The following is a 27,362-nucleotide window of genomic DNA, read 5'->3' on the forward strand; positions in this document are numbered from 1 at the left end:
TTTGCCCTATTTATAAGTAGAGCTCAACAATTCTGTTATTTTTAGCAAATTACAAACTGCTATTCTAGGGTTAATAGCACAGAGAGTTGGAGCTTTTAATTGTTACTCAGCATATAGGCATGCCAAGTTTAATAACGTAAAGATGTTTTAAGAAAAACGTAGATAACTGCCTGTCTTTCTATCCTATATAAATAAAATACCTGTTCCTCTCTGCATAAATAAAATGTGTACGTATGTACAAAGGTATGCATATATACCAAAAATGCCCTTACGTGTATAAGTTTTTATATATTTGAAATGCAGACACACACACATGTAAATACAAAGGCACACATAGCTATCTGAAAGTTAACCAGAATACATTTTCTTATTTTTCATGGCAACACAAGCTTTTTGCCTGCTAACCCCTCAGTCACTAATTCACATTCTTTTAAAGGGAAAAAAATATGCTTCTGTGCTCTAGTTTTAAAATGCAAAGGTATGATGTTATTTGTCACCATGCCCAAAAAAGTCCTTACTCGGTAACTTTGCCAGAAGAGGGAGAGAGAGAGAAGGCAAATGCTCCCCCAGCTGTTTCCTGTCTACAGTGTCTGTGTAATGTAGATAAATGTGAGGATTTTCTCTAAATCCCTCTTCTGTTTGCTAAATCTCACTGTCACTGCTAAAATCAGAGCAGATAGAGCCTGCGCAATGGAATAAAGTCCTCAATATTGAAATGTGACATTGCTCTCAACATCTCACATCTCTCTGGATTTCTTTTTTCTCATCATTACTGCTAACAAATTCACTTCCAGACTTTGCACTTTTAAGAAGCAATGGAAAAAATCAACAGTCTTTCAACACAATTAGTTAAGTGCTGCTTTTGTGATTTCTTGAAGGTAAATCTTTATTACTATTTCAAATAATTTTTTAGTTTTATTTTACTGTGTATTGTCTGCTTCTGGTTTGAAGAGTATTGTGTACTTTTCAATAACATTATTTTAGAACTGAGAATTATTTATAAATTGCTGAACATGCAATTTTATGTGATCTGGAAAATGGCTGTATGTAATAGTTGCAATTACATAGATAACTGTAAGGGTAAACTATTGCAGATACATGTCTTGAATTTCACTTCTATTCAGAGAACTTTGCAATATTTCAGTTATGTCATTATTAAAGGGTCCAATTACATCATTGTCTATGTTGTTAATTAATGCTTCTGAAAACAAGAACTTTCAGCTATTTTCTGCAGGTGCAGGGTTTTATAGGGAAAAGGTATTATTCACATGCTAAGTTTCTGCAGTTTTATTATACACAATTATAGATAAAATGCTCATGCTTTCACAGGGAAACTTTTAAGGGATGTTGTCACTGCAGCAATTTTCTGGCAGCATTGTAGCATTTACATGTTTTTTGCTTTCATAAATTAAAAGTAAATGTGAAGTTCAGTTTGTTTTCTACGTTAGAAACCAGCTGCGACTCTTGCTGACCTTGCATATTTGTATAGCTTAAGCAATTGTACATAAAGAAAATGGAAATTCCCCTACATGTTCATCTCCAAGTTTTCCCTGGTAGGGAGAGCTGTTTCAGGAAAGTTTGCATGTGAAGTTTCATGTTATGACCTACAATTACTACACATTAATATAAACTGTCTTTAAGTAAATTTGGCTTCAGTAGGTGCATTGACCTCTGTTTCTGTCAATTGGCCCTAGTTCAACTTTCCATTATCAGTAAATTTATATCCTTCCAGAACTTTTTTCTTTAATATTTTTCAAGGACAGTCATGCAGTTGACAGAATTCTCCTGTTTTAATTGTTTAGGGCCTAATTGTTTTCTTAGAGTGTCTTACACTTAAAACACACTTACCTCATTCCTTAATGTGATTCAAAAGAGCAGGTCTGTAATTGCAATGAACTAAACCATTCTCTTAATATATAAATGGGCATCCCTTCCAATATACTTGAAAGATGAAGATGGTTTTTTTTAAAGTATTGAGCAAGGCACTAAGAGACATGAAAGTAATGTGCTAGTTCCTCAGCTGGTGCATCCTGCCAAGCTTCCTTGGAATCAATGGAACATATTGATTTAGGTTAGGATGTAGCTCAGATCCTTTAATCAAAGTTAGCAGTATTTAAACCATGATCCACTCTAGAGTATATATGCTTTATTTATATAAGAATTACTAGTGAATACTGTTATTACATACTAATTACATACTTCTACTATGGTTTGGTCCAACCTCTATGTAACAAAATGTAATTTTGAATATAACTCGTGGGTTTTTTTTCTATAGCATATACTATCTATAATAATGTTGCCCCTTCAAAATATTTATAATTATTGTAGATGTTCTTATCTGTTATTAAAATGACCAAACATGTGAAGAATTCTTATGCACAACTTGTGCCAAGTGACAGTTTGTTAGATAAGGAGTACTTATATAAAAGAATTAAGAAGTAAAAGAGAGATAGACTGTTCATATATGACATTCCTCTGTGGTGCCACTCTTCTGGACTATTAAAAGAGGAATGCAGCAAAAGCTGGTTATTTTACTGAAAAAAGAGGAAATTCCAGCTGTGAAAATATGGTCAGTCATTCTATGCAACTAAAAGAAGTGTTTAACCAGGCTCATCCTGAACCTGTATTCAATTTCCAAATGTAATTAGATGCTTCAATAAACCCCACCCTCATGCCAATGAGTTTTCTTTTAAACTCTCAACTTTCTAGTCAAATTGGGGACATTGCAAGCACCCTGCCTGTTTGTAAAGAACCTGAAGTAATATTGGATTACAACTTTGTATTTTCTTAAGAATATTCCCCTCAGACATAAATGGGAACTTTGATTTTATCACAAGCATATTGAATCAACTAATGCTATGTTTAATTAAAATGATGAAGGAAAGTTAAATTTTTTAACTATGCTTTATAATTAGTTTTGATGAAACAGCACTTAATTTAATAAATAATTGATTGAGCCCTAGAAACATGTGAGTCTGTTTTCTTTTCCCCAAAGTTTTTAGTTGTTTCAAAGTTCTTGACTGTTTTTAAATTTGGAGATAAAGTTAGAAATTCTCTGTGGTTTATACTGTGCAGTCTTTTTGGCTTCCACTAAAGGAAAAACAGTAGATAATGGGTTTTGTTATATTTCAGTGCTGATATTCATCTGAATATGCATCCCAGCTGAAGAGTCTTGAAAAATACAAAATTGTTAAATGCCTAAGATTTATGTTTAATTCTGGCCCAAATGTTATACAAGAGCAAATTGTTAAATACATGATGTTCTTGTATTTGTAATGTCTTTTAGCCTTCTGAGGCGGTGTGCTAAACAGCCTTCTGCTTTACCCCTCAGAACTGGGAACCATCTTAAACTGCAGGTGCATCACATTTATCTTAGAAATTCAAAAATGTGGCAAGGGAAAAAAGAAATTGATGTTGTTAAGATACAGAGTCATTACAGGAAATAATGCCTCATGTTATCATCATTCATTTATAATCTGACCTTCCTCCAGTGGCTATTGAAGTCATGTCCATGAATTAAAGCTTGTTGGTTTTTACATGGCAAAGTTGGCTAAAAACTCTTGTGAACGGGAAAACAATTATTATTTCTTTTTATGATATATCATGAGATATAGATTTGTTCATTATTTTCACAGGGGAAATATCAGGAAAAAAAGGGGGATAAATTCTGACTTATTTATAGATTTGTCTCTTATTCAGCTTTGACTTAAGCTGAAATAGGGGACTCATCCAGCAAGGTGCTAAGATCCCTTGCCAAGAAAAGAATTCTTAAAAATTATTGACAAGAGAGGGCTCAATACCCTGCTGGATCAGGTCCCATATAAGCAGACAACAGATAATTTTATCATTTTATCAAAAGTTCAGTGAAAAAATAAGATTAAATGGTCCCTGAAACCCTGAAAGAAACTTTAGAGAAGATTAATCATTTTACTCCAATTACATTGCACTAGTCTGCTAATACAAAGCAGTTTTTAGCCAAGGTTAACTGTATGTGCAAGAAAGATTCGTAACTTCTTACCTGACTGTAATATTAATGTTAACCTTGAAAGAGAATGAAATTAAATGCAGATTTACACCTTTCAAAAGTAGCATTTTTGCCAAGTAATGCAAGTCAGTTCAGAATATGCACTAAGCACATTCTTTACTGTCCTGCTACTAAATATAAATAGCTTTTTCTAGTATTTAAGAAAAATAATGGTATCTTCTTTGACATGTTGGGCAAGATCTTTGGTTGATATAAATGGATATAAAGAGAAGAGGATAAATGGAATAGTGCAAATTTACACCCACTGAGGACTGGCCTTTCTTCAGTCATACATCCAGGAAAAAGATAGTTTGTAACCAAATGTAAATGAGAAAAGAATTATCACCTCTGTGTATACCTCATAGCCAAACCTGACTAAGAGGATATAATGGAGGTCAGTGAAAGTATAGCTGCTTCCATCAAGTAATAATACAAATTCTTAACACTCCCACTAGTGCTCTTAATTTCTTGAATACTTCCAAATGTTAACTTGCTAGTAAGAGAGGACTGTAAGAGTAACAGGATGAGGTCCCCTATTATGGAAGGTCCCACAACAACACTTCTGTAACTTTGGCAAGTTCTACCTTGAAACTTCTTTTGTTTTGTCCTGATATTTCACTTTTTAAGGTGGCTGGAGAACCATGGAGTACTAATTATGAACCCTTTTCCTACTGGGCCAGATTTCCTTCTACCCAGTTTAGACCCATTTATTCTTGTTCTTTAGTTTAAATAGTTCTCTCTCATATGCCACCTCCATCTCTCACAGTACATTTGCAGGCAACGGTCCTATTCCCTCATAGTCTATCTGGTCTCAGACAAAACAATTTAATGTTGTCTAGTCTTCCTTATTCTTATTATTAGGGGCTTCCCTTTGCTCTGTCCATTGCACTCATCCATATCCTCCTTTTGCAGGAGCAACAATAAATCACATTTACCACAAGGTTCTCTAACTATGTGTGAATGTGAACCAAGAATATTCACCAGAGGAAGTAATCAGTTTACAAAATACATGGACTAGAATATGTAGACAGTTGCAAAATTACGGTGAGGCATTTCCTGATATATGTTTATTGTCTAACATATTACAGTACATACGTGTTCTCAACTCACAAGGGTGCAGGAGTCATTTTCTTTAGGACTCTGTTGAGAAACTCTGACACTGCTTTTGTTTTCTTGGCAGGTGAAGATGCACACTGTGTCCTACATTCATTTCTTCTACCTTGGCCTGTGTTTGCTTACCTTAACCAGTTCTGCTGCTGCTGGCCCAGAAACACTCTGTGGTGCTGAGCTGGTTGATGCTCTTCAGTTTGTGTGTGGAGACAGAGGCTTTTACTTCAGTAAGTGAACACTTCTTTTATTCAACTGCTAAACTTTTCCTTGTAATCCACTAGTTTGCAACTGCTCTAAGCAAGCTTAGGTAATCAAACCAGGCTGCTGAATATGACTAGTGTCCTGCACCTTGGAGATGCCCAAGTCTTCAGTGACCATGAAGTCTCAGTAAAGAGTAATGCCATGTCTGTGTTCAGTCTCTCTGATTTTCTGACAAATTTTCTTTTTCAGACATCTTACTGTTTTTAACTTTCTATCTGCTGCTACTCCACCTGCTATATTACTGCTTTCTGCTGACCTGCCACGGAAATGAAATGAATGAAATCACATACTAGACCCAAGATATTCATAAGGCAGAACTACATGTACCTGTTATGTCAGACTACTCGTAAACAGTTTAAGTACACATCGTATCATATTAAAAACACACTAAGCTTCAACATCTGGTTTGAAAAAAAGAAAAGCTGGAAGGCAGCAAGCAGAAAGTTACCACATCCAAGTATCCACATACTTCATCAGTTAAACACAGGTGAAGGAGAATTCATGCACAGTGATATAATAAAGATTAACACCAGTACAAGCAACAGATAAATTGAGTCTGCAATAGTGGAGATATATCAGTACTCAAATAACTTTTTGAAGCAAGACATAAACTTTGGAACCGATCGTATTTTTCCTTTGCTGCGTTTTAGATTGTGTAAAGCTGGAGTAGTTAAATGAGCAACTCTTTTATCTTAGTACCTTCTTACAAGTGCTGTCAAGATCAAGAAATATACAACTTGTAAATATTAGAAATCCTTTTCTTATTTGCAGCTATTTGCTACTCAACATAAAGTTAATGAAACTTTTATCTAGGAATAGATCAATTGCGATTTCACTCATTAATATATTTATTCAAAACATGCAAGAAATTGTTCTTTTAGAGCCTGTGAAGATAGTGTTTACTTAAAATAATAGTATGTGCTTGTCTGAAGTCACACCTCTTTCAGGGCCTCATTTACCTTTCCAGACAAGAATATAACTAAGAAAAGGAAATATATGGTGGTTAGGATATAAAGACAAGAAATTAACTGAAAGAGGTTTTTATCTATTTATTTTTATATTCTTTGTGAGTTCTAGCTTTTTTTTTTTTTTTCCCTTCTTTTATAATCCTCTTTTTATCCTTGTAAGTCTTGCCTTCTAAGGTATCACTTTTGTTTTTCTGACCTTACCTATCTCTTTTCTGGTGGAGCAGTGAAAGCAACTGAGTTACTCTTTCAATATTTTTCTCCTTGCTTGCAATAAAAATAGAATTAGTTGAATCCAGATTCTTGCACCTTTAAATTACAGAAAATCCTGACTTCCTCAAGATACAAGCTGCAGACGTTTTCACTATCTTCTTGGCACTTTCTAATAAAGTCTTTGAAACTGGGAGCCTTAGTTTCACATATGCAAAGCAATTCACTGAAGAACCCTCTGTATTTAACACTTTAGCTATCATTAATGAACATCTACTCTAAGGTGCTGTTTCACTTAGTATTCTGGTGCTAAGCACAATATTAAAAACTGGAATCTCTCATAAAGGCATTTACTTTTTTTTTTTTTTTTTTTACCAACTCTTTATCTGTTCATTGGAACACCAAAATCTGTTACATTTATCAGCACCTGAGTTGCACTTAATGGGCTATGTGTGTCCTACAAACTACTTCCTCTTGGTGGCTGGAAGGAATGTAAAGGAAGTCTTTCATTTTACTCTCCTGTTTCTGTATCAGAAAACAATGAGAGAATATACTATATCCTTAGAACAGCATAGGTTTTGTTGTTTTTTTTTTTTACTGTGCATAGGCATTTTCCCAGTCATTCCTCTCCTGGCAAAATGTTTGCTGCTTGTTCAGAGAACTATCACACCTGCTTACCACAAGAGCGGCTGCTACTGCCAAGCAATCAGATTTGCTGTTATGTGTAATCTGTGTTCCTCAAGGTAACAAGACATGAGAAAATTTAATCATCAGTAATAGCGCTCTTTGTTTGAAATCTCAGTTATTCTAAGGCTGCACAATATGTTTCAAATCTCTACATTCCCTAAGCTACATCATCCTTACTTTAAAATACTAGTATGGGTTTCTGAAGTTTTAAAGATCTTTACCCTTGCAATCTTGAGTTTTATCTGCTGTCAGTAAAGATTTTTCCCTCTGGTTTTCTCTGTTGTTTTCTTACATTCTGAGTTTTCACTTGAAATAATGTACCTGTTGACATCATGAAGGTCTACTTCGTTTTGTATGGAAGATTGTGGAAGGTTTTTCTGATGAATGACTACCCTGTTTCAGGAGAGTCTTGCACTGTTGTAATCAACAGAGTGCAATTGTAACATTCAGCAGGCATTTTATGAAGTTGATATGTGGCCCTTGGATGCTAAGTAATGTGTGTCCTCTACCTGACTATTTCTGATTCATGAGGCAATTATTTAACCTGTTATACCCTTCTCCCTCTTATTTGATAGTGTTTAATCTAAAATATAGAACTATAGAAAAGTAAGTCCAGTAACAATGATAAAACAACTTGAGATCCTCATATCAAATGTACTACAGAATGCAGCATACTATTGGAAGTTAAAAATGTTACTCTCTTTTTGACACTTTTTAAGAATGCCACATCATTGGCAGAAATAAAAATCCAGTGCACTTTTTTCTTTTACTTTAGAGAGGATGTCAATTTAAATTGTATTTTAAGCCATCTATTCTCATACTCTGGTTCCTTTATATAAAGTATAATCAATGGTAAAGTTTCCTTTTAACTTGCACAGGAAATAGCTGTAAGGGAAGTTTTTTCTTCCATCATTCTGTATTTCACTAGAGACTCCAAATATAAAGAACACCTTTTGGCTGAGGTGGAACTCCTGGTTCAGACTCAAGGTCAAAACTTCTGACTATTCCTTGGGAGTTGTGGGTGGAAATGAAGATAGAAATAATTGAGTTACTTTCTGTTGAAACTCTGTACTCCACAACCACAAGGCTATATCTACAGCTAGGTCTGGAAGAAAAAAAATATCTTTATATAGTCTACTCTGCCCAATTTCCTAGCTATAAAAGGCATTCCTTTACAGCTTCTGAAGAGATGCCCCAGCTGCTTACCACACACAAAGAAAAGTATTGACTTCAAGAGGAAGTCAAATGTGGTTTTTACCACTCCCTTTTTTCATGAGGTAGAATGGCAAGGAGCATTTCTCTAAGTTTTTTTAGAGGAGAACGCTGCACAAATCCTAAAATGGAACATCTGCTTTTTTCCTTGGTCACATTTAACCCCAGACAGCACTGGCTACTTCTTTCCCATGATTCACCAGCAAAGCACAATTTGTTGCCACCTTTTATCTAGCAACACCTCTCTAGCAGAACTGCCACTTAAGTTCCTATGTGCTAGCTTATGTTAGGAGAGGCCAACAGAGAGCCTAAACACAGCTACACAAGTGGCTACACTTAGACACAGGTCTTCTCGATTAATGTTTCTCTAGCCTCAAAAACTCTGGATTCAACAGTGATGAAGAAAAGTGGGAGGGCTGCTATGCTAATTTGAATTCTAATGCTTAGAATGGTCTACCATGCCACTGCTATTACAAAACAATGCTGAGGGAAGAGAATGTTGGAAGAACTGAAAGGACAAATTACAGGAAACTTACAGAAGCGATAGCCCAGGAGGGGGGAAATTTTACTTGAAATAGTCTAGTCTTATCACAGGAATTTACTTTGTAGATTAATCAAAAAAAAGAGATCCTCTTTTTTTCTTAATACAAGTTGAATTTGCTGGACAATCATTCATTCTTGTTCATATTGTTTACTGAGGACTATTAATGAGAATGGAAAGCAAATGTGGTTGGCTCTAAAGAGCAAATGTTAATTATTTTTTATTTAGTTTCTTTTCCCTTGAAAATAAACCTTTTCATTTACCAATAAATGGATACCAGTTTGGCTAACAGTATACACGAGTGCCAATAAAGAAATAGCTTTCTTATTTCCTTGGACACTTTCAGAAGATCAAATTTCTAAAGCCAAAGTTAGATGGCAATACTTATTTCAAACCAATGGCAATTAATTTCATGAATTAAAACCCTACTTTTTGTTCTGTAAAAAACCTGCTTTGGGCTTATGGTGAATCTTTCTACATCACTTGTGTCGTAAAGAAGCTGAATTTAGATACCTGATACAATGGAGTTCCTCTGATATTCTTCAGAGAATGGAGAGTGTTCTAGCACATATTTCCATATGTAAAAGAGTGAATCCCATAAAAGACAGGCTTTTCTGGTATCCAGCTTAATGCTCCCTGTGTCAACTGCTTTGTGGAGAATCATTACAGATTTTTGCTACATTTTTATTTCACTAAGACTATCAGAATCGCGTGTTGTCCTTGGAATATCCCCAGCTGTGCACAACATAAGATTATTGGCTTATAATCATCAGAAAATGAGAATAAGACAGTGAACACAATTTTGTGTAATCAGAGTTGTCATCAGATGTCATTGCTTTGCAAAACTAAGGTATATATGGAGGAATTGCTGCCTTACAGAGGCAGACATAAGGTGCATAGCAATAGGCAATTCTGTTTTGCTTCTTCCATTTCCCTTTAGTTAACAGCTTCTTGTTTACTTCAGGAAGTCTGCTTTTAAGATGTTATTAAAGTTTCTAGGCCTGTCAAACCTATCAACATAATTACAAGAGATGGCATGGCACTCAGTTCTTTAACTACTCCATACCTGTAGGAGCTATGAGTCATTAGCTCCTCTCAGTGTCCCTGACTGAAAGGAATGTTAATGCTACAAGCCCAGAAAAGCATGCTGAAAAGCTGCCTGTGGCCACACAGAGTGTGGTGTCAGTGACAGTCTTGCAAATCTTTGCAAAGAAATGCTGGTCATCTTGGCTATGTTCACACAGCAAGATCTGAGAGCATTTTTAAGTTCCTTGTCCCGGCTACACGCCCCATTCATGTCCGAATTCTGTATCCATAGAAGATTTGTGTATATTCCTCAGTCTTTATCCCCAGGTTCCTTACTTCTTATGGAAAGTTAGCCTGAAAAGGAGCTGATATGTGCTTTAGCCAGGTCTGCAGGGTCAGTGCTCAGGGAGCCAGGGCTATAGGCACAGTTATTGACATACCTCTGTAAGTAAAAAGACAGCTCTGGCTTCTGGAATGCTATCACTGCACAGTCAAGTAACTCGTATGTAAGTTTGATGTAAGCTCTGTTGCCCCTGGTAGTAATCACTGAGGAAGTTCTCTGAAAGCAAGCCAGTCTGAAAAAAATTTTGTCCTTTTTTTACCACATTAAGAAAGGCTACAGAGTGTTCATAAAGGCTAACCTTAGTTTAGTGAGGATAATCTTCTTACGTTACCTCTTTAATAACAGAGAGAGATGTCCCGCCTTCTTTCTCCATGGATCACACAGTGAGTCTAGGAGGATTTAGCTTCTAAAACACACTAAATTTAGACTCTGCAAACAGGTCTCCTCTACAGCTAGTTCTCAGGTCGCCGAGGATTTCATAATTTTTCAATCCTTTCATTAAGATGGACTGTAGTTGTAATGATAATTTTAATGAGGTGACTGGAAGGAAACCATTGATCAAAATTTCAGCAAGGAATATCTCCATTAAAAGTGTCTACTACCAAAACCAAATAAGTACAGTTTCTCCAGAAGTTCAATTTTTATATGTTTTTATTAGATGTTAGAGAGGTTAATGCTTTTTATGATGTTAGCCTTTATCTATGCACTGGACAAAGTTTCAAGTTTGGTTTCAAATACAAGAAAGCTGTTATTTGACATTTGATTCCCTAACTGCTATATGTGTATTTAATACATTGTTTAGTCTCATGTTGGATAAAGTCACTCGGAGAAGCACTTGGCAAGATCAGCATTAATTCTTGGCGTAGCTGCCCCTCTTACTTTTCCACAGAATCTTAAATACCAAGAAAAACCCTTCACTGACTTCAACTCTGGCATATGCTTTATGCAATTGGACAAAACCTTTGCATATGGACCTCTTCATTTGTTCTGGTATTAATAATGCATTTGCACTATTTAATCAACAGCATCAAGAGTCACAAAGCAAATTACTCAGTTTAGCGGAACCACACAGTCTCTTAATTAAAACCTTTTGCATTAACTACTTGAGCATCTAGGGCAATCTTTAGAGTGCTCATTCAAAGAAGAAAGTTCATACAGCCATTCCTCTAGATCTTATTCAGCATTTTAGCATGTTTCAAACCCTCTTACATCACTGAAAATCAAATAGAGACTTAAAGCCATTTTGATTTCAGAGCTTTGTTAAAAAAGGATGGATCTGGACTTGTTTATTAAACCATATCCAAGTATCAATATTTCCCTATGATACAAGCTTAATTGTTCTAAAATATGACAACAAATAAAAGGCCCAACCAAGAGTTAAGTAATTTCTCAGTCTAGAAATCAAGACAAAGGAAATACCGCAAATGTATACTTTATTGGATAATTTCTGCTAAATTTATCTCTGGTAATAACCACAGGAACTTCCAAGTCAAAAAGAAGAAAAAGCCATTAATTCATACTTTCTTTGTGGGACATTTAATGCAAAATCACTATGCAAGTTACATCCCAAGTCTAATTGTTAAGTAATGACAGGCGTATTTCATGTTTACATCAGTGAATGAGGTTTTGAGAACAAGAATTTTAACACATCCATAGCTGTGGAGGGGCCTACCATATACTGACCAGTGGGTCACTCCAATTTATAGATGATTTTGCATTTGTCAACATAAGTAAAAGTTTAAAAAATTGAATCCAGTTAAATACTGAATGACTATTTGAACCAAAAGGCTGTACCTTAGGCACTGGCTAATACATAACTTTCAGAATAATAGGATGAATTGCTTTTTTTACAATATCAAAGCAAGAAAAGTCAAACACTATCTTCTTTTCAGACTTCTTTAAGTATTAGACAAATTACATAGGTGAGTTTATCTTGTCAATTTTATCTGAGCGACTTTTAGGTTAAATTTCTTATTGTCTCTCCAAAGCTAATTCCCAGTAAATTGGTTTGGAATTCCTTAGAAAACTGCTTTGAATTATGTAGCAAATTTAAATTCCTACAAAACCAGACACAAGTCAGATACTTGCTGTATTTTCTGACTGAATCCCATGTACAGTCAAATTTAATACATTTTTAATGTTCTTGCTCTTACAAGACAGAGTGGAATCTGTTTGCTTACCTCATGTTAAATCCTTTGCTAGTGAAAACTGAAAAGGCTTTCTTTTATCAAAAAAACATTTTAGGGCTCATCTCTCTCCTTTTTTTTTTTTTTTTTTTCCTGAGTCTGCAGCATATTTATATATTTCCCATCTTACTTTTTAAATTCAGCTATGATCCAGGTTTTCCCATCTATGTAACATAACTGTTCTAGAGTAAGAGAATGCCTCCAGACAGCAGACCCTTCTGCTTCCTTATGTGCCCATAAAAGTGTGGAAGTAGGGAAAAAGTGTCTTGTTAAAGCACTTCCATTAGGAAATTATGGCTCACAACAAAACCTGAAATTATTTTTTTTTTTTGATACAAAACTATTTGTATATATTGTTTCTGTCTTTGTGTGTTGGACAGAAAATTACATAAGGCTGCATATGCAGAAAAAAGAAGGGGTTGGCTCAGACCATTCTGACTGAACCCAGCTCAGTGAAGAAAACTGGGTTTTTTTCTGAAAATATATATATTCTAGAAATATTTATTAACTATTTCTATCTCCAAACAAGTAAGCACTTAAGTAACACCCCCAGCTCCTACAAACAACAACTTCCAAGGAAAGCAAATACTACTGAAGATAGGTTTTACTTCAAAATAATGTTAATTAACAGCCAGATCCTACTAAGGCAATGGATAAAATCTTGAATTACACACAGAGACTCTTTATTTTGCAAGTCTGTATTCTAAAGAATATTATTAAATATATGGCTTATGCAATGGTAGAAAAAGTGTAAGTGTTGTGGGGAAAATGGTAAAGAAGATATTATGGCTGTGGATCTGAAAAGATGAGTACATTCCTAATTAAATTTGTAGACTGTGTGGTACTATGTGTAATAAATCCAATTTATAACAGAAGGATTTTTTTAGATTTGCATTAACTATACTTAAGGGGTTTTTTTAACTCAGCCCCATCAAAATGGCTAGATAAGAGCTTCTATTATAATGAAATTTTAACAACTTTTTATAAGGCTTCATTGATTAGGTCATGTGAAAGCTAATAGGACATCTATTTTAGGTTAATATAGCAGCTTTAAACTGAATATGTTTCATACCTTGAAACTTCTGTAGACAAGTGAGATGTAATAATTTGTTTCTACATCCCCTGAATTCCTGAATTACTAGTCAACAGGTCTTCCATGAAAAAACTTAGTTTTTCCTACGTATTTCAAGTTTTATGTTTCTTTCCATTAAAGTTTCCAGCCTTTCACAGACATATTTAGTTTGGCAGGAAGAATCTGGTGACTCATAGACTGAAGAGATTTGAGAGCAAGCTACTGAAAATGTATCTAATTTCTTCTTGTGTAATTTGGGAGCAAGCTACTGATAGTATGTCTAATTTTCCTAGTTTAATCAGATGTATTATTGGCAAATACATGTCCTGAATAAAAGCCATGTTTATTCCTGAAATATATAGCTAAGGTTAAATGCAAAACCACCACATATATATTTTGGTTTAGAACACTTTTTTTTTTTTAATTGTTTCTGGCATTTTACTCTAAATTGGTGGGCATTAAATGAAAACAGAAGTACTACTGAAATAATTTGCATTATGACCCTACTTACATTTCAGAGTTCAGTAATATCAAAGTATTCCTTATTGACTTTTTTGGGGGCTTTTTTTCTTTTTTTCAAGGGAGGATAGAGGTGTAGGAAGAATAGGTGATGTTATTACACCTCCACAATTCATACAGAGAAAGATAGATGTGTTAGGAAAGCTCTCATTTGTATTTTAAATTGTTGTCTGTATTGTTCCTTTCACCTCTTTTCAGACAAAAAACTTTGAAATTCAGTTCTTTCTAGCCAGATGATCTGTGACAAACATAATTTTTATTTATCCGCATACAGATTGAACTTTCTGAATGATAAAGACTAAACAGAGCTTGATCCAATATACACAAGGAGATTCTGGTTCAGATTAATTTTATATACTTTTGGGCACTTAAATGAGGTATCTGAGTTAGGAGCCTACTCAAGCTCATTATACAGTCAGTGAGAGAAGTAAGAAACTTCCAGAGCTCTCACTAAATGCTGAATATCCTGAAAGACATACTTTTCCTTCTCCAAAAATTAAGCAAGGAAGCTATGGCAATTATATCCTTAGATTAGTTAAGTCAGTTGAGTAAGGACCCTCCATTAGGAGCCTACCTTTTGGTGCGATTAATCTATTTAAAACCACACAGTGAACTTCAATGTGGAGATAAGGATGCACTCATATGGACCACATTTCAGACCCAAGCAAATCCCAGCTTATTTTAGCTACCATGGAAAGCAAATACCCAGAATGTGCCTTATGCAGGTGACACTGGTTAGAGTTTCTCCTTTGGCCTTTAAGAACTCCCAGACCTTGGTCTGACTAATTGTGAATCCTGCTGGAGAAACCACTAAGCTCTGAGACAGTAAAAGTAGAAGGGAAAAACTTATCTATCTTTTCTTTCTTGATAGAATAGATAGAATATACTCTTACATGCCATAATAAGTAACACTTCTTCATGCACTTCTTCATGTTTTATTCCTGCATAATGAGACAAGGTGCACTTATCCATGCATAAATGATGAAGAAATTTTTTACACTGCTGTTCACATGGATTCTTTTCTATTCCTATGAATATACATACCAGCAGTTTTTTAAGAAATTGAGACAATAACAATATTCAAAACCTAGAGTGACATCTAAATATTAGAGGTCATTAAAGAAGCATTTTCTCCATGCTGTGCCATAAAGTATCATCATGGAGAAACAACACAGAATGATGCTCAAGTACAGCTTTGAGATACTCAGGCAATTTGAAGATTTAAAAAATGACTACTGCTGACCTAATGAGCTCATCTATAAAAGCAGTAATATGACTGAAGTAAGACAGAACCCTGCCTGAGGTTGTTCGATATTCAGTGAGTTGAATCAACAGCACAAAATCCTTCCACCTTCCTTGCTTCAGTTCCTTCCTTCACCAAGGCAATATAGGAACAGTACAGAACCACTTCAAATATAACCACTTTCCAAGACGCCTAAAGTGATGCCTTTGCAGGGAACAGTAATTGCAGTAATTAAAATTTCCAAACCAGCTATGAGAGGTAAGAACTGTGCATTAAGTTGTTTAGATCTGGACAAAACTTTTCCAATAACTGTACTGTTTCAAAACAGAGTACAGTGCTAAAAACCAGGAAGGATTATTCATATTTGCTGTGAATGAATATGTATACAATTTATCTTATTTCAGGCTACTTTTAATTTCGTGCATTGTACCATTCCTACTTGGTCTGGCTTGAGGGAAATGGGGTAGAAATGAAAGTAGTTTTTTTCTATAACATTCTCTCACTTCACAGTTATGTATTGACTTCTGCATTTAAAAGTCATGAAGGGTGACCTTTTATGAGATACTCACATGAATGATTTTCACAGAATCTCAGAGTTCCACCACTATTTCAAGAATTAGATACAGTAGATCTAATATAACTACTACAAACTACACCATACCAAGATACAATCATTCCAAAAAGTGGAGTGGTCAAGCCATCATGGTCATTGAAAAAATAGTAGAAAGATTTTTTTTGGTAGAATTTGAGCCTTGTCTTTCTTTCTGCAGACAATGGAATGAAATTCTACAACTCCAGCTCTAATGACTTTGTCAAATACTATAAATTTTGTTACAGTCATTTTAGTTTTTGAAAGCAGTAGGATTTGATGCAATAAAAGAAAACTGTTTCCTGTGATCACTAAGATGAAGGCTAATAAAATGAGCAGAATTCAAAAGTGGTGATATGGTCTTCTACTCTTTTCAAATAAAAATTTATTCTCTAATATGAAAGGGACGAAGCTCAGTTCTGTGACAAAAGAGCAAATTTTTTTTAATAAATCAGGCTTGAACCCCCATCAAGAATCAAATAACCTGCAACAGATTTTGAATGCATAATTCTTATGTCTGAATTATGAAACAGGTAGAAATACCCTTGCTGAGGTTTTTTATGATATGCTGTAACAAAAAGTGCGTATCTACACTTTCATATGGCAGAGAAAAGAGAGACATTGTCAAGGAAAAGCTGATATGTAGTATGATAAAGGGACTAAGATGATAACAAAGAAGGGGAAAATGATGATGTTAATAATCCAGGGTGGCCCTAACCAGGAGCTTCTTCATTTCATAATCCATAGTGAGGAGTGCATGGATACTTACTCAAGGTTGTCTATTAACTTCAATTAGTTTTGGCTCAGTGTACTGAGGATAGTGTGAGTTAATTTGAGGAATTCTCTATGCTCACTAAAGAAAACATTGATCATTGATTTTCCTAGGTCTTTTGGCCATAGGTATCATTGCACCACAAATATTTTCCTTTGACTGCATTCCCACTGGTTTCTAAATAGTCATGTCTTTTTCCTAAGAACTACCAGCTGATCTTCTGATATTTTTCCTTCTGTATTATAAATATAGCAAATAGAGGCCTCTTTTGAGCAATTGATAGGTACTACTTGAGCCTGATTTGAAAAGGACACATGTATGTCAAATAACCCCTCATTTTTAACATTCATGCAAATCAACCTGAAAGGTTTGTAGTGTAATTTTAAAGTTCATCTACCATTCATGGTACAAACTATTAAAAATCATCAATTCTTCATATATAAGTGTTTGCTGAAGTGCCTAAATTGGTCTTGATTGAGTTGCAGGTAGATAGCCTCATCTAAAAGAGTGAACACCAGATTTTTAGAAGTATTAATCTATTTTCAAAAATTGGTATGAGCCTCATGAAAAGTCATTGAGAACTTGGAGGCTCCCAAAGGCATATGAGGCAGATTTTCAATGTCTTTTGGGTACTGAAGAGGCAGACGGACATTCAAGAGATTTTTCAAAAGCAATCATTTAGCTACTTTCCACTGAAGTCAATATTAGATGGTCCTAGGGAGTTTTAAAACAAATCTTTCTGGGCATATGCCTGTGCTTTTGGTTGCCTCAGTAGCTTTGGAAATATAAGTCAGGGTCCTTAGGTCCTCGTCTAAATTTTGCTTATGGACCTTACTGACTACTTGTGAAAAAACTATCACTATTAAAAGCTCCTTATAATAAGAATTGGCATAATGACTTGGCTTCCTCTCTGACGTTAAACATACTAATACGCTTAGTATGAAATCTTCTTATTTCTAGCATAAATATGTGAGGCATCAGATGAAAGCTAATAATTTCCCAAGTGAGCTAAAAATAATGAAGGCTGAATTTGAATAAATATTCTAAGAGGCACTCTGGAACAGACAGTGGTTAATAAGTACTGTAAATGTTACCTTGCTACTAACCTCATTTGCAAGATGCCAAAGCCTAAACATGGACCACAAACAATACATGATAAAGATCGAACATGAGAAAAATTATAATCTTTGCAAGAAGTTGGAGACAATGTATATTTTATTGCTTTCTTTGTCTTCTGACAAGAAAAACATAAATAAAAATCTCTCAAACTTCTTTAGGATGTCTTATTTTAGAGTTTCATCTACTTGTGACTTAGACCTAGCCTCCAATGCAATGAGACCATCTGACAGCACCTAGATTTTCTACAATAATTCTAAACATATAATACAGGAATGTATGAATTAATCACATTTTTTTAAACATATACTGCAACTCAAACAGAAAAGTTTAATGACAGAAGTAATGACTTAAGCTGTGGTTCTAGGAATCCCTTAAAATCAAGGAATATTAACCTTAATTTTGGTCATAGGCCAATCAGTTTTACATTATGATATAGTCCATCATTAAATGACTATAGTCTTTAACAAAAAAATGTATCTGTAGTTATGCAGGATGCACACTTCTTAGGAGAAGGAAAAAATTATTCAAATATTTATTCTGTGTTCACTATGTAATGGATGGTCTCATGCCCTATTGACTTACAAGATCCAAACACTGCAGACAATAAGAATTAATATTTTCCTCATAAATTCATCTAGAGTGCTCGTCATAGAAGTATTTGATTGCAGCACTCGGACAAATACTTAACACCCTATGATTTCCCAGGAAATTATCTGTTTCTTTGAGCATTTGTAAGGTTTTTTTCCCTAGTAATAGCATATCCAACTGGGTATGGCAAGAATTTTTTTGTAAAGAAATTTTAGGATTTCTGCTAGTACTTTGTACGTTCAAAATTGAATACAAATGTTAATGAAGTTAACCTAAAGTACAGTGAAGTAGTGCCTTCCCTTTATACAGGGGAAACTGAAGCAAAAAGGCAAAAGTGAATTTTAAAACATGCAGCTGCAAATCTGCCACTTGCTCAAAAGCAGCTTCAGCATATACTCTGTCCTACCTGAGCTAACAAAGCACTTTTGCTAAGAGAGCTGGAAACAAAAGCAGTATAATCTTCCTCTGGTTTTGTTCAAACCTAAGCACCTTTCTAAAGAACCATTGGCCTCTTTCTGCTTTCATTGGAGTGACAGAAATTACCTCATCCTTGTGAGCTGCAGAAATTCCAGCGCAGCTGCTGTGCAGGGCAGCAGCAAAGCACTGACCAGGAATAGTGCTTGTTGCCAAGTGGCTGGTGATAAACAGAATTCAGTGCAGAATCATTTAAAATTTTAAATGATTGGAATCTCTTGGTGAAGAGATATTATTTTAGATGAAAAGGCTAAAAACAATTAAGAAAGTATGTAAAAACATTTATTTTACTTTTCAGCTAATGAAGGACGTCATAAAAGGTGAACAGGAAAGCCCTATATTGGTTCACAAAATGTTCATGAGTACTGTGGTTGTGCAAGCGCCACTCAGAGTTGCATGCTAAATCTGCATCTGGAATAAGTAATTTCCTATCTTTAGTAATGACAACATAAATAAGGCTTATCCATTCATGGGTAGTCAATTGAAACTACTAACTGGACAAGAATTCATTCGAGTAATTTCATAATGTGAGTGTTAGCAGAGACCACCAGTGCATTTCTCAACAGCCACTATAAAAACATAATGCATTATATACTCATGTCATGTTGAAAACCGAGTCATAACGTTGCTTTAAAGTACTGCTTTGAATTTGGTTTAGACGCATATAAACTATAGTACTTTAGCTGGTGGCTGCTAGATTTCAGTGCAACCAGTGAGAAAGCAAGCAATCCAATGACCCCAAGTTCACTGAGATTGCTGGAAAATAAAAACAAGGGTTTGGAAGGCCAGTGCTTCAACACATAAAGAAATATATTGAATACTTCAAAAGATATAAAATTCTTAGAACTGTTGGACATGCTTCTGTGTGTGAACTTTCCTGTCCAAGTGGCATTGCTAAATACCATGGCACCAATCAGAGGGCTGACATCATGTTGTTGTGTAACTCATAACCATAGCAATGTCACTTTTTAAAATGCATTATATGTGCATTCAGCAGCTTAAAATCTCAACTGTGACAGATATTAAATAAAGTATAATGCAGGAGATTTGTTTTGAAATTTGAGCTCTTTATTTTATAAGGGGAAAAGAAAATGTAAAGCTTGTTAAGTCACTGTTAACAGCGGAAGCTTGGATTCAGGCAACATACACAGTAAGAACCGGTTTAATCGCCATTATAACTTGCGGTGATATAGTCTGGTAAGAGAGGTAATCCTGATCATTTTAATGGACAATAACACACTTGAGCTCCTACAATACAAATGGGCCATGATGCACCTAAATGTATGCAGTCAATAAAGAGAATAGTACTCCCAAGTTTCTGAGTCTATCAGTCCAAGTTAACTTAGTATAGTTTAGGACCAACAACTGTAAGCAATGGAGAACAGCATGTAGCAGAAACTGGGAATGTAATCCTCCTTTTCTTCAAACCTAAGCACCTTTCTAAATAACCATTAGCCTCTCTCTGCTTTTATTGGAGTGACAGAAATTACCTCATCCTTGCGAGCTGCAGAAATTCCAGCGCAGCTGCTGTGCAGGGCAGCAGCAAAGCACTGACCAGGAATAGTGCTTGTTGCCAAGTGGCTGATGATAAACAGAATCCAGTATTGCCAGGTACTAGTAAAGAGAATGACATGTACCCTTTGCCTCAAGTGACATGTGGTAGGGAGTATCTGGTGTTATCAGTTACCTGCCCTTTTAGAATATCAGTATATTGGAGATGTAAACCAGAGGCACTATGTTGGACTGATTGTCCCTTTATGTGATCACAGTCATCAGCAGTGCTATAATGTAGCCATTGCCCTCTTGATAATCCACCAAGGAGACCACTAACACTGTTTTTATTATGCATAAAAATATGAAATAAAGGCTTACTATACCCCATGGGCTGCATATTATTCAATGAGTTCTGAGGCTATGTTTTCACAAGAGAAGGGATGATTATGCCCCATACAACACCAGCATCTAGGGTAGACTGAATTACAGCTTCTTTGGCAAAAATAAAGGGCCCTGAATTTCTCTGGTAACAAATAACAAGACCACCATCTGGTATTTCAACACTTGGCAATTATAACTGCTACTTAAAGTGCACAAGAATTCTGGACACAACTTACTTCCAGTATCAAACCCACAGTCACTTGTTTTCTTGATATGCTGCATAAGTTGATCTTCTTGCTAACCAATTTCTCAGAGGTACAGAAAATTTATTTATAAAATTTACACCCATAAAAAGAAATGGTGATATGTTGAAACATATGAGTCCAGCAGTACACAACTATGGCTACCACAGTCCCTTTCTGTGCAATCCATGAATAAGACTTTTGAATACGAGAAGCTTAATTGGTATAAACTCTCTCTCAACTTTAATATTTCAGAGGACAGATCAAGTGCTTCTGTAGATTGGCAATGGATAAAGAATAAAGCAGCTGGGAGGGCTATGACTATTTCTAGCTTTGGGACTAACTAGCTTACATAACCTTGAACAAACCAATTTTATCTGTATTTGTCTTACTTTCACCATGTGTGAAAATGAAGCAATGGTATTTATTCACCTTGTAAATGCTTTTGAAATCCTCCAATTCAGGTAGCCATTCAGATCCATCCAAATACTATTTTTTAGAAGTTCACCCATATATAACTCAATCACTAGCAGGTTTAAAATTTTAAGCAAAATGCCACATTGCAGTGAGGATGATAAATTATAGGTAATAGTCTATCAGACTTTGGAAGACAGTTCAGTAAATACAATTAAAATAGATCTGCTTACATAAGGGATAACAACTGGCTACTACTTTCAAACTAGAAGTTAATGTATGCCATATTACTGCAGAGAATCCCTCAACGTTTTTAAATACTGTAACAGTTACATAAAACTTAATGGTAAGTTAAGTAGATCACCCCAGCACACCCTCTGCTTACTGCAAGTATATGGCACAGAGTTCATAGGTTACTTGAGACTCACTCTCTCTGCCAAACGAGTCAAACAATAACACTTCTAGGCACTGAAACTTTTCCTTGGATTTCAGCAGAAGCAGATGTGGGGCTGCTACACACTGAACAAAAAGAATATTTTGAAAAGAGAATGGCAGCAGAAACATAAACTCAGCTTGCAGTTTATCACCCTTGCCTTTCACCTTGACACTAGCTTTCTAATATTACCCTCTTCATCTGAAGATCAGTGCAAAGCTTCAATAAATTGGAAGCTCATTTCTTCATGTGTGCTTCAGATTCCTCTGCTAAACAAATTGGTGCAGTGTTTCAATCTTCACTTTACTTTGGGGTGTAAGTTCTGAGTCATCATCATTTAATTTTCTCCAAGCCTCCAGCTCGTGTTTTCTGTTTTTCTTCCTGGATGTGTCATAACAACTGAATTGTACCATCCCAGTAAAATGGTGAAGTCTAGCAGACATCTGCCAGCAACAAAATACTGTGCTCTCACTCTAATTCCCCACACATTCCACTTCTCACACCACTTTCCTTGCATCCTCTCAATAAAGCGGTAGAGCCTAATAAGCAATTTCTTTTCATTCTCCACAACATTCTGCCAACGCTAACACAGAGATGAGGCAATAAATCAAAAGAGTCACCTCAGAGAAGAGCACACTTGCCTTGCATGCTCTTTTCCTAGCCCTGTTTCTATCAATATTCCCATGAGGTTAACTTCTCTGAAGCCAATGACTTCCCTGTAGGTAGGATATCTGTCAGTTCTGGGTCAATACTGTGTTAGTGAACTATGAAGGTATTATTTTTTAGAATTGCTAAGTAATTTTGATTTGGGAAAATCAGTTGAGAATAGTTTTACTCTTTCAAATTTAATAGAAACTCTGTTCAAAAGTTTCCAGTATTCTTAAGGCAGGAAAAATAAAAAAATAATGCCTTAGTCTGAGCATTCCCATATCCATCATTAATTTAAAGGAGTCAATACTCCAGTATATTTTTTTAAAAAACAGTCATTATACATCAGAATTGCACGCAGAAGTAAAGAAGGCGAGAATTAGGAGTAAAAGTGTTACAAACAAGGCAGAAAAAATTAATCTGGAGAGGTAAAAATGATGAATCAAAAGAAAACATAATTTAAGACCGAGAAGCCTTTAAAAGTTGCCAATAAAGTTCTGTATTTGGCAGCTACCTTACCTGAACTAGGACTTTGATTCCTTTGAGGGTGAATCATGTTTGAACCAGGTTTCAAGGACAGTTCTCTTCTCACAAATGCACAGCACATGCAGTTGTGTCCAATTTTTCTTACCAGATCTGGGTTGGGCAGTGACCACACTGTGTACTAGCACTTGCATGTTGGCGGAAGGCTATATAAGTATCAATCCTGCAGTCCTAGTTAGCACAGACTGTGAAGCATCTCTATAGAAATACCCACACCAGATCAGCTAACCACAAAGAAGACACATCTCGTTTAGCTTCAGTCTCAGTAGAGTGTAGGAAAAAAAAATGCTCTGAAGAATGTCAACATCATACAGCAGGTTTGGTTATGGTAGCAGTAACAAATGATAGCAGCCATTCTAAAGAGCAGGAGAGCTGCCAGATGACAACTCCTTGAAATAATCATGAGGAGGGTATAAAAACACATGCAGCAGGTCAACTCTTCAGAGAAGTGAACCAGTAAATGGTTATACTGGACTACTAAATACCTATACATACCTTTACTGATAAATACCTCAGAACCTTGGAAATTTGCAGGTTTTAGGTGAATTTCCACATGCAGGACACAAGTGCACATATCTGAACCAAAGTAAGTTCCTTTTTATCTCTTCCCCAAATTCCACCTTCACATCATAGAAACACAAGGGTTATTCAATAAAACAGCCATACACTTCAGAAAAGACGAGCTTATGTTTTAATAGGAGCAAAACCATGTGGCTTCTAATCTTATTGTCAGGAATGACCCTATGGTTTTAGCTGCGCCTTTCTCTCTCCCATCCCTTTACAAGAAGAAAACTAAACAACTGAAAAATTCATCAAAGATGCACAGTGCTAAAAACCTGAAACCCAAACAGTTAAGGTTTGGTTAAATTATAACAAAGACAGATTAATATTAGAAAACTTCAGGCAATCTGAAGTTTAGATGTTGTTATCTGCTCCAAATCTTGGTGTCAATGGTAATATTATGGTGCCAAACAATCTTATTTATATGTATGATCACCAAACTTTGTGTTCTGTTAATCAGTTGATGATATTGTTGCCGGGTATTTAGCTTGCTTTTGCAGAAGCATTTAATTTTCTAACACTTATATGTACTTTGTGCAGTAAGACAGAATTAATTGTTCTTTAGGGATTGGGCTGCCCCTCACTGATTCTAACATGAGCTATACCAGATGCCATATAGCCCATTCAGAAGAATTAACTCATGATCTTTCTTCTTCTACATCCACTAAATACAACTTTATATAATTACACCAGAGCACTGAGATGATAATGAATGAATGGTCCATGAAGAACTCTGGAGAGGTTTCAGCAATTTCTGTAAGGAAATGAGTCAAAATGAATCTGAGCAAGATACAGGACATAGTGTAATAATGTCTAGTTTCTTCAGAATAAAAAGAAAGAACAAGTGTCCTATCACTGATATTTTGTCTTGAGCCAGTATCGTGTCTAATGTGAAAATTTACAATGTGAAACAATAAATTAAGAACGTCTGTTCCATTAGAAAACAAATAATAGTACTCAATAACTATTACCAGCTTCAACCATAAAATGTTAACAGTATGTTTGAATTTTTAAAGACTGTATTTCTTAGCAATTTTACAGCATATCACTTCGAAAGACATTGTAGATATTTGCCAGATGTGATAGAGGTAGAGGAACACTACAGCAGAGAGCTTATTTATCCTTAGATCACCCCACTCTTTTTGCCTCAAACCAGAGAAATGATGTCTGAATTTCCTAATGATCTTGCAAGATAAACATTGAAAATTAGTAGAGCTAGAAATTACGATATTAAAAGGAGTATTATATTCTTTAATTCTAGTGCTAAGAACATAAACCTTTCCTAAGTCCTACTTATCAGCACAATGACGTCATCCTGGAGTAGGGGAAAGGATAATCTTCCTTGTTGCTGCATTATTGAAGAATGGCAAGGAGTTCTTATAAATATACTGCTCGTCATGCATATAAGTTTAATTACAATCAATGCTAAAGAGTCTTCTACACAGGATGGAATTGTGGATTTAAAGCCATATATTGTTTTCTATATTTCTCGTAGCTTTTCTCCCTATAATATAGCAACATGTTCCAAGCATTTTTCAATGCTTCCTCTCTGCTCTTTACCTTCACTTCCCCAGCTGTCACTCCAGTGACATTTCCCAAGCATGAAGCTGACAAAGAGCCGGGTAGGGCTTAAGTGCTTAAGCTGTGGAGATCAGTAGCAATATTTTAAAATATCAACAAAACTCAGTGTTTTGGGAACAATTTCTGATATCGTTACTTGAATGGACAACACTGTTTACTACACAATCCCTCGCACTGAATACAGTTCTTTTAGAAACTTAAAAGTTTACTAAACTACAGCATACAGCTATTTTATCTGTAAATGTCATGGCTGTCTACCATACTAATTCATTTAAACTAGAAATTAAGAAAGCCTATCCTGATTAATACTAAGAAATTTCTGTATAGAGAATTAAGAAAACTACTAATAATGCAGAAACAGGCCAAAGGACAGACTACAGGACAGATATTTCAGAAGTGTTTTACTTCCTGATTTGCATATCTTCTCTACCAATTTATTTTTCAGATTTCAGAACTGTATTTACAGGTCAAAATGATCTGCAATTCTGGTCTAAAAAGGTCAAGAGGAGTTATCACACGGGGGTGTCTTCCTCCAACAGTTAAGATTACTTCTCACTTTCTAGTTCTTGTCTGTTTTTTGAGCCACTGTAGCCCAAGATCCAAATACTGACAGGAAAAACTACTGCAACATGCATCACTAGCATAAGCATTTTCCTCAACCTGTAAAATTACTGGTCGCACTATGGAAATTAAATTAAGTCAGCCACTCCAACAGCAGACAGACAAGTTGGTGCGATTTTCAACAGCCTCCAAAAATCTTAACTAGTGACCATAATTTTAGGAAACATTCAAGGTAAGATTTCCAGTTTATCAGCTGGCTTGATTACAGCATTTACCATTCTCATGTGTATCTATAAATTGAAACGCGCTTCTCTTTGTTCAGAAGTAGTTCAGTAGTGTTTCTGTTCTTCTTCCCATGTTATGTGGTAGGAAGGAAATTTATCACAGGCCTCTCTGCTCGTGAGGTGACACTACTGCGAAATGCAGAAGCAATTTTTGTGAACTGAAGACACAGCGAGCCTGTTACGTCCTGTAGTGCAGGCATCCCCTTACACTGCAGCGTGTTGCCACTGCTCTGACTTGTAGGTGCTTCCACGCTGCTAACCAAGTGTGAAGGAGCCCTCTAGTGTAAAAAAGGAACTGAACCTACCGCCCATGTTTTGCACGCAAAACAATGACTACAATGCCACTGTCAGTCTCCCAAGCATTCCAGCAACACACACTGGCCAGAAGATGCAACAATTATAAAAGCTCCTGGATCTCAACAATGAAGGACAAAGCCTGTATACTTACAACTAGTCTTAATGGGTGTTACAGACACTGTGATTTCAGGGCTAATGTGTGACTGGCCATAAAACTGGTCTTAACTGAAAAAGGAATCCAAAAACTATGATGCAGGAATAAATTGCAGTCCCTGTCAGATAAATATCTTGTTTAAATTTTTCAGTAGACCTTGACTTTAAGAACAATTGTTTAAAATCATTTAAAGGACAGAAAGTCTGTTTGTGAATCGTATGTACTAGGGTAAATTTTATCTATTATGTGGTGATCACTCAGATCTTCCAGAGGCATAGCCAGTTTGCTCTATAATATAAATAATATCCAGGAAATTCCAGTGCTCGGAACTATTTTTTAGTGAAATGGCTACATTACAACAGCTCCATCTCTCTATCTTGTATGATAGAGAAAAGAAATTATATATATATATTTCACTACAGCATGTAATTCATGTAATATGGACATAATTTATACACTTGAAAACACAAGAAGCCATTGGAGAGGCAGCATACGCCTCCATGGTACCTGTAGTATTCAATGAAGACACTGCATAGCAGCTGTTTACAACATATCACAGTTGTGCAAGTAGAGAGAGACAGACGTAAAGAGAGAAAAATAGAGATTGTTCCACACAGGCCCATAATATGCAGCTATTTCCTGCATCAAAACTTTTGGTTTATGCTTTGTATCATTAAGATTAGAAAAAAATAGCAAGGAGGATGCTTATGTTGATTGTGTTTTATTGTCACTAATTCTAAATGAGATATATGTTAAATTTATCTGGTCTAAAAACTATATTGCTCTGAAGTGGTATAGAGAAAACCATATGCAATAGTTTATTCTTGT

At 35.5% G+C, this 27,362-nt stretch overlaps 1 protein-coding gene across 1 annotated transcript in view; it reads left to right on the top strand.

The window, feature by feature from the left end:
- The first annotated feature begins 728 nt into the window (after positions 1–728).
- The window catches only part of IGF1 (insulin like growth factor 1), a 53,752-nt gene continuing 27,118 nt past the window's right edge, over positions 729–27,362 (top strand). Inside the window, exons 1-2 of the mRNA XM_074901965.1 lie at positions 729–878; positions 5,205–5,361. Of these exons, the coding sequence (XP_074758066.1) occupies positions 816–878; positions 5,205–5,361 (220 nt within the window). The 5' untranslated portion in view covers positions 729–815. The remainder of the gene's footprint in view (positions 879–5,204; positions 5,362–27,362) is intronic.

This window comes from Athene noctua, chromosome 3, assembly GCF_965140245.1.
Source record: "Athene noctua chromosome 3, bAthNoc1.hap1.1, whole genome shotgun sequence".
NCBI classification, from domain to species: domain Eukaryota; kingdom Metazoa; phylum Chordata; class Aves; order Strigiformes; family Strigidae; genus Athene; species Athene noctua.